Below are 12,293 nucleotides of genomic sequence, written 5' to 3'. Positions count from 1 at the left end.
GTACAAACTACAAAACCATACCAGATACCAAGACGGTTACGAAGATACGCGCGTGTAATAACTGCCGTGCCTTGTTGCGCTGCGATTAGCATGGCGCCACCGGCCGCTAAATCAATTTTTTTATACACAAAGGGCACGGACGTGAGGAACGGAGTACTACTAGCTAGTGCAGCATAGTTCAGCTGTATGCATGCAGCATGCGTCCGGTAATGACTATACGTCTATAGGCCTATATTTTGGCTACGTGCTGGCCCATCGCGGCTGAGCCCAACTCACCCGCCCATGACATCCACCATTCCACCCGCGTGCGGAAGCTAGGAGCGTGGGCGACGAGGGCGGGAAAAAGTAACCGGTGCGAGCGCGGGAAGGAAGCTGGGCGGGAAAATAATCGGCGCCGTGATATGGTCTGGCCGTCCGGACCATAGCAGCTCCCCGCCGCACCGGCACCGGCCCGCCGAGCGACCGCAGCGGCAGCGGCCATGGGCTCCGCTCCGCCTGCTCGGCGCTCGCACGCGTGAAATCGGTGAGCCGGGCCAGCCGGCTAGGCCGGGGTCGATGCGTTTACCTGCTGATGACTGCAGTCGTGCATCGCACGCTCCGCTATGGCGCTATCCATGGGCGCTTGTCTGCTTGACGCTGGGGTGGCGCATGAATTTTCCAAGCCTGAGACTCGAACAGGATTGGTCAGACCAAGCATCGAACCCAGAAGCAATTCTCACGAACACTTGCTCTTGAAGGGGGCCACCAAAACCGGAAAGCTGCAATCTATGCGGCGTGCACTGAGAAATGATAAAAATCCGTAATTCAGCGACATGGAAGCTGGAAATGCCACAGGCGGATCGGCAGACAACTTCACACTCAAATACTTGCAAAGGCAAAATTAAGTGAAACTTTCGTGAAGCATATGTCTCCAATAAACACAAGATCTGTGTACATGTAATGAAGCATTTGTTTCTACACACCCGTGTCATTGTGTCAAGCACTCCAATCATACATCGATATACCTACATCTACATCCTGACCTCCCTACTTATTTGACTAACACTACGAAAAGTAAATACAGAATAATCCCTTACAAAAATAAATAAATTGTTCATGCAAAACTCTCCGAAAAAGAATATGCGCGCTACCCTTTTGGACAAGAATGGCCCAAAAAGAAGAAATAGGCTAGCCAAGGAATTCAAGAGCCCCTACAAAATTTTCTGGCAGAATACGCAGTCCTCCTCATATCCGAGATCTTTGGGATATATACAGACCGAGTCAACACACAGGCCGCCTTTTGTATGCGTACAATCAATCTGCATCATAGAGAACTTGAGCTCCGTCACCTCATCTGAACTCGATATGATGAAATCACCGACGTGGTAAAGGATCCATCTTCCAGGGTTAATTAGGTAAGACTCGGATGCAATGTGCTGATCGTTTGAAGTTGAAAGCTGGAACCGTGTCGGTTTGATGTCCCAACCGTGGATATTCTCAGAGCCATGGCCTCGGCGGCCCATCCGCTTGTGCGGCCGGCCCAAATGGAGCCGGAAGAATAGGCTGTATGAACCAGCAGGAAAGCAGAAATCAATCTCCCCACCTACCTCAAGCCACCAAATTTGCTGAAGATAGGCAACACTGTGAAATCTGCAATAAAAACCATGGCACTTTAGTTATCTGTTATGCGGTGAGTTCAGCAATTGGTGAACATGAAAATAAGATAGAGCTCGAACTGTTGCTACGGATGGACCAAGCTACAACACAAGTCCACAACATGTGAGGTGAATTTCCACTTGTAAAATAAAAATGTCTGAGAGAGCTCAATGCGAAAGCAAAACTATCAGGGTTATTGCACAAGTACAACAAATAGCTCACAATATGAGGTGCTCTGGTGAGGCCTGGTTTGGTACGTTTTGGCATTCAGTTTAACTCCAAACCAAGTCCTGAACATTTAAATCCAAATAAACTGGATCTACACATGCTCTGAGTTGCAGTAACAGAAACCCCATAAAGCTATCATTCAGGTGTCGAGGTAGATGATGCGAACTGGCAACGTGGTGGGGTTGCTTACTGATGACATGCAAGAGCAGGACAAGGACCAAAATGTACTCAACGGGCAGGTCTTGTAAATACAATAAACCAAATCGCATCTTAACAAATACTATAGATGTTCAATTTGCATAAGTAGCCATCAGACTGAAGTTAACAGTACACATATAGGCTTTCCGATGACACTGAAGTGACTTTGGTTGTATGCAGCACGCTGATTGGCTTCAGGATTTTATATATGCACAATGGCACAAAATATAACATAGGAGCATAAAGGCTCGGTAACATTTAACAGGGCCTAAAAAAATAAATCATGGTCCTACGCATATCAATCACACTCAAAGTACTTTACTGGCTTGCTAATTTGTCAATTTCTGCTGACAATTTGGATAAGTTGTCCAGCACTGAGCCACTGAGGACATCTAATCTGTCTGAACACCCCATGCATCCTATTTGGAAAACACACTATCAATCATCACAAAAATATATCATAGGCCTTTCTTGGGTAGGTATGTGAAAGAAAGACATATGTACCCGGAAAAACAATCTTCAACCAGTTCGTTAACAAAAGAAATACATTAAATGCTCACCGGAAAACAAGGAGTATAAGATCAGATTATATATTGTCTTATTGAGGAACATAACAAAAGTCAAGCAATTAACAAAGAGCTTCCAATATAACAAAATATAGCAGATCAAATAAAACCATGGCACGGTAAAAGTATTCCATGATTTCATTCTCTCAATACGCTGACAGGTTCATGGAATGCGATCTTAACCTCCTAATGAGTACATTTACTGTGGGAAAATGAAAACAAAAACAAAGTACCTTGATTCCTCTGTGGATAGGTGGCTCCAATACCGCCGATCATCCCTCCCCGTGATCGACATAGACTTTGAGGAGATGGACATGCAGAAACCTCCCTTGTTCTTCTCGATCCAAAATTCCTACTCAAATAACTGCTTTTAGTTAGACCATCGCAGATAAAAGATATAGAACAGAAGTCGCAGAACAAACACAAACATTATTAAGGCAGCAAACGCGAAAAAGACAAATAGGTTCTACTGACTCAACTTCTTATTTTTTTTCCCAGCCACCACTAAAATCATCCTCTACCAAAAGCAAAAGCATTCTGATTGTTGGAAACGACTATAAAGAAAAAAAAAAGTTACCTTGGTGCCGCCGTCGAACGGGGTGGGCCGGCAGAGGCGCGCGTATATCTCCTTCTTGATCGCCGCCGAGGAGCAGCACCTGCCATCACTGCCTTCCGCCGCGTCATCGCAGCCGCAGTCGTCGTCGTCGGCCGCCGCCGCGAGTGCGGCGAGGTACCTGTAGTTGGCGGGTAACTTGGCGGCCCAGATGCAGTCGGCGGAGGCGGCGCCCCGGAACGCCCAGTTGAGGCAGGCCACCTGGCAGATCTCAGCCGGGTCGAGGTAGAGCAGCACCGCCGCGACGCAGCTCTCGGGCATGTCGCCCAGCGACGTCTGCCCCCACCCCCGGCCGTACCCCTCCGTCGCCACCACGCTCGACGCCCCCACCCCCATCCAAACTGCAAGATTTCGACGCGCCCAATGCGTGGGGGTGGGGGGTTGTACCTATACCTTGCTCCGATTACGCCTCCAATGCCTGGAGAGTGGAGAGGCCTTTCTTCTCTATCCGGTAAGCGATAGTTGGATAACCGCCGGTCGGCTGGTTCTTCTTCAATTCAACCGACTTGCTGGAGTCTAGCCCCAAGGGCCAAGACCATGCATGGGCGCTCTCTGTTCGCTCTCTCAGATAGCCACAAGAGGAAGAGGGGTGGAGCCGTGGAGGTGAGACTTGGAGAGGGGTCTTGGGGTTGCGACGGAGGGGAGAACTAGGCGCCGGATGCCTTGCTGACCCTGACCTGGTGGTGGCCGTATAAAAATAGCGCGCTTTTCAGGTGGATCAGTGGATGGTTCTGCTTCTGGACAGACAAAGGAAACTGGCTCAAGTGGATATTGTTGGATTGGGAAATCATGGCCACGTCGTCCGCGGTAACCGGTAGTATTGTTTTGGCTAAAGATGAGTAGCAGCGGCCAGCGAGGTGCGCGGCGACGGCGATGGAGATCCGGGCGGGAGTTGGGGGACAAGGTGTGACCGCACAATCAGTTTGCGTCGCCTGGATTTGGGGTGTCGTTATGGCTCTGGTATCTCGCTTCATAAGGTGGTTCGTATGTACAGTGCCCGTAGTGCGCTGGCAAAATATACCTAGTGTCATGGAATGGATAATCCTTCTAAGAATATCATGAATAATCCATTGCAGATAAGTTGGTAAGCAATCCTACTCCATACAGACAGTTCAAATTGCTTTTTCATTGGTCGTTGTCTCCATGCAGGTTAGATGTCCATTCTGTACTTGTACTCTTCGAGGACAACTGGGCTTATTTAGAACTACTTTTAAGTTATGAAATAGCATTTTTCGTTCATAACATTTTAGCATAAGCATCAGCATAAATAAAATTTTAGCATCAGCAGACAAGGGGAATGATTTAGCCTCTAGCTGGCAGTACCAGAGCATTTCACTCCTTGATAAATTCGCTCTTACCGTTCCAGTACGACGTGGGCTGAGACAGAGCTAGAAAAGCGGTTTTCCCCTTTTTAGAAGGAGAGCCAGTATAGACTTTGTGAAAATTTAATTAAATTCTGTACAAGAGGCTCAGATGCATATCAAAAGGTGGAAATTGGTTTCGTAGCATCCAAATATTACAATATCCAAAAAAATATATCACTCAAATATTACGGCCATGTGAAATATCACCGAAAAAACGATCTGTTATCCGAAACTACCATTCTGTCACGATTTGAACTAACGACGTGAGTCCACCGTTGCTCCTCCCTTCTTTCCACGTAAGCACTCGTGGAAATCCCATCCCCTTCGTCTTACTCAGCTCCGACGTAGGTGGATCTCCTTCCTCTTTGTGACAGGCTAGAGCTAGCAAGGGTAAGTAAGGTCCAAGAATGGCTCTAGGAGGTTGTCGGCATCCTCTACTCATCTTCAGTCCGTTCGCTCGGTCGTAAACGATCGTAAATTTCCAGCCAGAACAGTTTTTTCTTGTTGCCATTGCTGCTAGCCTACTAGTGCCAGGAATGGTGCCCGAGTCCACACAGCTGCAGTCCTCCTAGACATGGTTGCTGCTCCATATCCAACAGCTGCTCAACTACCCACCAGTTACAGCACTGACTTCTGCTATGGCACGGACTACAAGACCGCCTCCGCCTTTGTCGAGTGCTGCGGCGACAGCGTGACGCTGCTCCACATCATGGGGCCTGGCGCCGGCGTGCCTCCGCTGCCCAAGACGTCCAACATCGATGCCTCCGGAATAGCTCGCTGCAGGGTGCGCTGCCGGAGTTCGTCAGGGACATGGGGGCACTGCGGTCTCTGGTGCTCGCGTGCAACAACCTCTACAGGAAACTGGATCTTTGCCGAGTGCGTAGAGGTTTGCCGAGAGGCAAAACTCGAGCACTCGGCAAAGAGCCACTTTGCCGAGCGCCAAACCCAGCACTCGGCAAAGGACGATTTGCCGAGTGCCTGACTCTCGGCGAACTCAGACACTCGGCAAATTAGTTCTTTGCCGAGTGCCGGGCTCTCGGCAAACATGGGCACTCGGCAAAGAGTGCCAGGGGCAAACGGCATCCATGGCCGTCACCTTTACCGAGTGCCTGCCGTTAGGCACTCAGCAAAGACCTGCCACGTGGCCGGCTCGGGGGCCACCAGGCCGGCTCGCCTTTGCCGAGTGCCACGTGGTCGGCACTCGGCAAAGGACCTCTTTGCCGAGTGCCAGACCTAGCACTCGGCAAAAAATATTTTTTTTTGTTTTGGCCGCCAGTTTTTTTGTGAAGCATTCCTACAGTACCATGATCAACATGTTCAAATTTGGCACATTTTTAGTACATTTTGCTATATTTTTCACTTTATTTCGATTTGTTGAATTTTTTTGGAAAATGTAGGTTTGAACTGCGGATGCATCGAATATTCGATTTGAATGATTCAAAAAATAATATTCTTGTTTTTGAGTGTAAAGTTAAGCCAAATCCATGAACTGACCCAAAATTTCGATCAACGTGCGCACGGAGCAACGCCACCATCTTCCGTGCGGGCGGTTTTTTAATTCTAAAAAATGCAAACGAATTCCGAAAATCGCGAAACTTGTCGAGATGTCATGATATCATATGCGTATGCTGTGGTCAAAATATGAAAAAGTTTCGAGCACGTTGCACGTACGATGTTCACAAACCAGTACATCCCCACATGTGGCAGGTGGCAGGTCTTTGCCGAGTGTCAGCCGATCTGGCACTCGGCAAAGCGCGTGGCCCACCACAAAACTGTCTGCGCACACACCACTCCACACACACACGCGAGCCCGCCCGCGCCCGCCGCCGCCGCATGCCACCACGCAGCGCCGCCGCGTCGCCACGCCCTGGCCCTGCCCCGGCGCGCCCCCTTGGCCCCGTCCCGGCGCCGCCCCGGTCCGGCCCCGCCACGCCAGCCGGCCCCGGCCCCGGCCCCGGCCGCGCCCACCGCCCGGCCCCGGCCCCAGTCGTGCCCTGTCGCGCCGCCCGGCCCTGCCCCGACGCTGCGCCGCCCGGCCCTGCCCCGACGCCGCGCCGCCCGGCCCTGCCCCGGCGCGCCACCTCGGCCCCATCCCGGCGCCGCCGCGCCGCCGCGTCGCCACCCCGGTCCAGCCCCGGCCCCTTGCCGCCGTCCCCGGCCCCGACCCCTTGCCCCGGCCGGTCGGAGAAGAGGAGGAAGGAGAGGAAGGGGGAAGGAAGAGGGGGAAGAATGAGAAGGAGAAGGAGAAGGAGAGGAGGAGGAGGAGGAAGCGCCGCCAACCAACCCATCCCCAACGCCCAGCCATCCTCGCACGTCGTCGACCACACCTCGCTCGGCGGCCCACTAGTCCGTCCACGTCGTCCTAGGTACACTCTCTTTTCTCCTTTTTCCTTTCTCGTAGTAGTGTAGCCGTGTGTTGTGTTGTGTTGTGGTGGTGATGGTGGTGGAGGTGGTGGTGTGGTTGTGGTGGAGTAAATGGAGGTGTTTGTGGAGGTGGAAGTGGTGGTGGGGTTGTGGTGGTAGTGGTGATGGAGGTGGATGTAGAGTTGGAGGTGGAGGTTTTATGGCTTCATAGTTAAAGTATATGGTTGTGATGTATGCTTGTGGTGTTAAATGTGTACTTGTGAATGTTTGTGTGGTTGCCGGCCATCATGCCAATGATTTTTTGTAGGTTTTGGGAACCTCACCGTGCAGGGGAGGTTCTGCAGATTTTTTTTTTGGAAATGACAGTATTTTCTTGTTTTGTAGAGAAGAGCGGATCCGGAGTAGCCCCGCGCCGTGCCGGTCTGCCTGCACAGCGTCGCCTCACCACAGCACCGCCACCCTAGGTATAACCCATGTACCCGTACCTTGGTCGTAGATCTCGTCACCCAGTTAGGCGTCTTCCGTCCGAAAGAGATACGGTTCCCACCGTATCTCTTTCGGATTGTCCATATTTTTTGGACAGCCTGTGGATGCGTAGATGGGTTAGCTTCCATGTTCTGCTCCCGTCCGAGTCGGAGTTTCGGCATCACCTCCCCGTTGTTTTCCGGATACACACTCTCCTTTGCAGGACGTGTATTGGGAGAACAACGGGGAGGTGCTGCCGAAATTCCGTCTCGGATAGGAGCGGAGCATGGAAGCTAACCTTATCTACGCATCCTCGGGTGGGATTAGGACCTATCCTTCACCTATTAGATGGTAGGAACGCCGTGTAGATGCAATTGCTAGTTTTATTACTCGCTTACATATGTGTATGACAGAGGATGGATAACCATGAGTGGATGTACACGGGCTACGCAAGTTAGAGCCATGAATGGGTTAGGGGGACCGGTCATTTCCTGGAGCATGCATTTGGCAGGGCTGCTAAAGGGTCGAGTCGGATGCCATGTCCCTGCAGCAAATGTAAGAACACGAAAAGAAAACGAAAGAGTCAGGTAGTGAGAGATCTTTACAAGCACGGATTCGTTGCAAACTATACCCGCTGGATCTACCATGGTGAAGGCGATCGTATTAGAGAGGAGGTGGTGAGACCACGCCTCGAGGAGTATGATGGAGATGCCGAGATGGCAGACATGATGGCAGACTTTCACGATGCACGGTTCATTGAAGGATTGGAGGAGGAGGAGGATCCAGAGGAAACCGCAAAGGCGTTCTTAGCCATGCTGGATTCGGCACAGAAGCCCCTTCATGAGAAGACAATGGTTTCGCAACTAGATGCCATTTCACGCCTAATAGCGTTGAAGTCGCAATTGAACCTGAGTCGAGACGGCTTCGATGCCATGTTGATAGTTTTGGGCAAACTGCTTCCGGAGGGTCACATCCTGTCAAAGAACACGTACGAGTCACAGAGACTCCTTCGTGCACTTAAGATGCCGTATGAGCTGATCCATGCTTGTCCAAACGGGTGCGTCCTATTTAGGGGAGACCACGAGAAAGCAACGCACTGTCCAAAGTGCAAAGCCTCTAGGTTTGTGGAGGTAGATGGTAGTGATGGCAAGAAGAAACAGTCTAAGATCCCCGAGAAGGTCCTACGGTGCCTTCCTTTCCTACCGAGGATCCAACGACTGTACATGATAGAGGAGTTCGCGAAACAAATGACATGGCACAAGAATGGCAAAAGATACAGTCCTGATAAGATGATACACCCATCAGATGGTGACGCATGGAAGCACTTCGATGACATGCATCTTGGCAAAGCTATGGAGGCTCAAAATGTACATGTAGCACTGGCAACAGATGGGTTCAACCCATTTGGAATGATGGCGGCCCCATACACTTGTTGGCCCATTTTCGTGATCCCCCTCAATCTTCCCCCCGGCGTCATTTTTGAACCTAGGAATGTGTTCTTGTCGCTGATAATACCTGGACACCCGGGCAACAATATGGGTGTGTTCATGCAGGCAGTGTGGGATGAATTGCAAGATGCTTGGGAAAAGGGGGTACTGACGTACGACCGAGCTACAAAGAAGAACTTCACAATGCATGTGTGGTACCAGTATTCAATGCATGACTTCCTGGCATATGGCATATTCAGCGCGTGGTGTGTTCACGAAAAGTTCCCTTGCCCAACATGCAAGGCAGCTGTGATGTTCACCTGGCTGAACAAGGGTGGCAAGTATTCTTCGTTCGATAAACATTGTCAATTCCTGCCTGACAACCATGAATTCAGAAGAGACATCAAGCACTTCACAAAAGGTGTTGAAGTCACCGACCCCATTCCTTAGATTATGGGCGGTGCCGAGGTCCTTGCCGAGATAGAGGCTCTCCAAATTGATGAAGTCAAGGGTGGTTTTATTGGATATGGTACCGAACACATGTGGACTCATATATCGGGCTTAACTAGGCTCCCCTACTTCAAGGACCTTCTTCTTCCACACAACATCGATGTAATGCACACAGAAAAGAATATCACCGAGGCACTCTAGGCAACACTCATGGACATAAAGGAAAAGTCAAAGGACAACGTTAAGGCTAGACTGGACATGGAAAAGATGTGCGATAGACCAAAGCTAGTGATGAAGACCCCTACGCCCGGCAAGAGATGGAAAAGGGGCCTGGCCGATTACATCCTGAAAAGGGGCAATAGGAAGGAAATACTACAGTGGATCAAGATGTTAATGTTCCCTGATGGGTATGCGGCAAATCTGAGTAGGGGAGTGAACTTCAAGACTATAAAAGTCAACGGGATGAAGAGTCATGACTTCCACATATGGATTCAACAGCTCCTTCCTGCGATGACCCGGGGATACCTCCCCGAGCCAGTATGGCGCGTACTGGCAGAGTTGAGATATTTATTCCGCCGGCTTTGTGCCAAGGAGTTATCTCGGGCCGCGATTGCTAAACTGGAGCGTCTTGCACCTTTGTTGCTTTGCAAGATGGAGATGGTCTTTCCACCCGGCTTCTTCCTGTCGATGCAGCATCTGATTTTGCACCTACCGTGCGAGGCACATTTGGGGGGCGTGCAGGCCCGTTGGTGCTATCCAATCGAGAGGTGTCTAAAGGTTCTTCGAAAAAAGTGTAGAAATAAAGCCAAAATTGAGGCTTCCATGGCAGAGGCATTCATTCTAGAGGAGGTGTCGAACTTCACAACGGCGTACTATAATGAGACCCTTCCCAGCGTGCACAATCCACCCCCTCGTCACAACGCCGTCGAGAGTTCATCGAACCTCAGCCTTTTCACAGGGCATCTCGGAAGAGGAAGCGCAGGTACCCCCAAGAACTTGCGAGATTATGAGTGGCGCACGTGTTGTTGAACCTTGAAGAAGTGAATCCTTATCAGAGGTAAGTTCTCCATGAGCTTGTTACATATGCCGTCACTATCCTCCACCTATCGATCCGACCCCCTTGTCTCTTGTTTTTTCAGAGAATTTATTAATGAATACTTGAGAGGGAATAGGGCTCCTTCCCCTCAAGAAGAAGACCATCTTCTCAAATATGGTGTGCCCGATTTTATTTCTTGGTTCTGTATGAAGGTACCATCCAACTCACCTCATTCCAACTTTGAGATTCCACTTTGCTCCTAGGAGTGAGTAATGTAACGATCTACCTGGCCTCACCTTGTAGGCCCGCACGGATGTGGAAATGAGTGACGAATTGAAACAGGTTGGCAGGGGCTTCTCCCATAGGGTCAAGTCATTCACCATTTATGATGCGAATGGCTATCGCTTTCGTACGAGAAGCTACAAGGAGAGTCGACCCAACCGAAGCACCACATGCACCGGAGTTCGTACGCCCGGCACTGATGAGTGCGACTATTACGGCATAGTCAAAGAAATATACGAGCTCAACTTTGAGGGTCCTAAAGCTCTTAATCCAGTGGTTTTCAAATGCTATTGGTTCGATCCTAAAGTCACGAGAAGAGCCCCTGAGATTGGGCAAGTCGAAATTTGACAGGATTCTGTCTATAAAAGAAACGATGTCTATATTGTGGCTCAACAGGCCAGGCAAGTTTATTATCTCCCATGGGCGTGCCAAAAAGACGAGAAGCTTATGGGTTGGTACCATGTGCACTTGGTATCACCGCGCGGTAAAGCGCCTGTCCCAAACGATGATGATTACAACTTTGACCTAAAGACAGATAGCGGAGAGTTCTATCAACCTGAGGGGCTAGAAGGGAGTTTGGAGATAGACATAACTTCGCTGATGGGCATGGAAGTAGACAACGACATCGATGAGGATGAGGGTGATGAGGTGCAGAATGCCAAGGACTTAAGAATGCTTGAGCGATGGAGGATGGAGCGCGATGGAGTTGTTGAGGACGATGTAGATGATGAGGATGATGTAGATGATGAGGACGATGGAGATGATGCCGTTCGTGGATATGATGAGGACTTATATGAGCTCGATAATATTGATAGTAATGACGACAATAGTGATAGTGATAGTGATGATGATGATGACATGCCAGTCACTGCCATTCGTGGAGATAATTTCTAATTCATGTAATAATATATTGTTATTATTATTACCTTGCAATTATGTTTCGTTCATTTTGCATCTCTTTACAAGTACTTCTCGTTTATTTGTGAACAAGGGTTTAATCTTTGTCATTGCAGGCACTCAAAAAAATGCCAGGCGGAAGGCGGCAGCAACGACAGGGGATCACCTCGGTCTACCAGAGGGACCGCTCACCCACCACCAACGAGGAGCCACCGTCGGTGGAGCCGTCGACGAGCAGGGAGAGGAGGCCCTGCGGACGTCGCTCGATGACGAGGAGGCTGGAGTTGCCTCCCGACCCGACGCCCCAACAGGGGGTGACGACGATGATGACCGGCAGTTCCTCTTCCTCGTCGGACTCGAACCACAGGGGCGAGGCGACACCAGGGGAGATGCCTTCCTCAGGTTCAAGCAAGGTCTACTCGCGCGAGCCCTCGTCCCTCCCTTCAGCGCCGCTCGCGCCTTCCCGTCGCCCGATGATTCGACCCTATGATGACAAGTAAGTAACCATTGCTGTTTTCACTACTTATTCATATGACATGTTGAAAATCGTACTTCAGACTAACAATTCTTCTTAATGACTGGTGCAGTAATTGGACGATGGTGAGCGGAGGGGGCAATGCACGCCATGTCAATGGCATCCAGAGCCTCCTGCTTCGGAAGCACTACCCTGGTAGGGTCACCCATGCCGAGGTGATAGGGCCACCCTGGTCGTGGGAGCACTTCGCCAGCGTCGTGGACCCCGACCACGGCACCCTTGCGACGAGGATC

General features: G+C 50.4%; 1 protein-coding gene across 1 annotated transcript; it reads right to left on the bottom strand.

Annotated features, from left to right (window-relative positions):
- Positions 1 to 900: 900 nt before the first annotated feature.
- Positions 901 to 4,120, bottom strand: LOC136493501 (F-box protein PP2-A13-like). The gene is made up of 3 exons (XM_066489594.1): positions 3,205 to 4,120; positions 2,861 to 2,979; positions 901 to 1,629 (listed from the first exon to the last, which is right to left on the bottom strand). Exons 1-3 carry the CDS (start codon positions 3,574 to 3,576, stop codon positions 1,191 to 1,193), a joined length of 930 nt encoding a protein of 309 aa, XP_066345691.1. The 5' UTR covers positions 3,577 to 4,120; the 3' UTR covers positions 901 to 1,190.
- Between the last annotated feature and the right edge of the window lie 8,173 nt (positions 4,121 to 12,293).

The sequence above is a fragment of the Miscanthus floridulus genome, chromosome 11, assembly GCF_019320115.1.
Source record: "Miscanthus floridulus cultivar M001 chromosome 11, ASM1932011v1, whole genome shotgun sequence".
Classification (NCBI taxonomy): domain Eukaryota; kingdom Viridiplantae; phylum Streptophyta; class Magnoliopsida; order Poales; family Poaceae; genus Miscanthus; species Miscanthus floridulus.
Note: the sequence above shows the minus strand (reverse complement) of the source record. Positions and strands in the feature narration are given on the sequence as shown.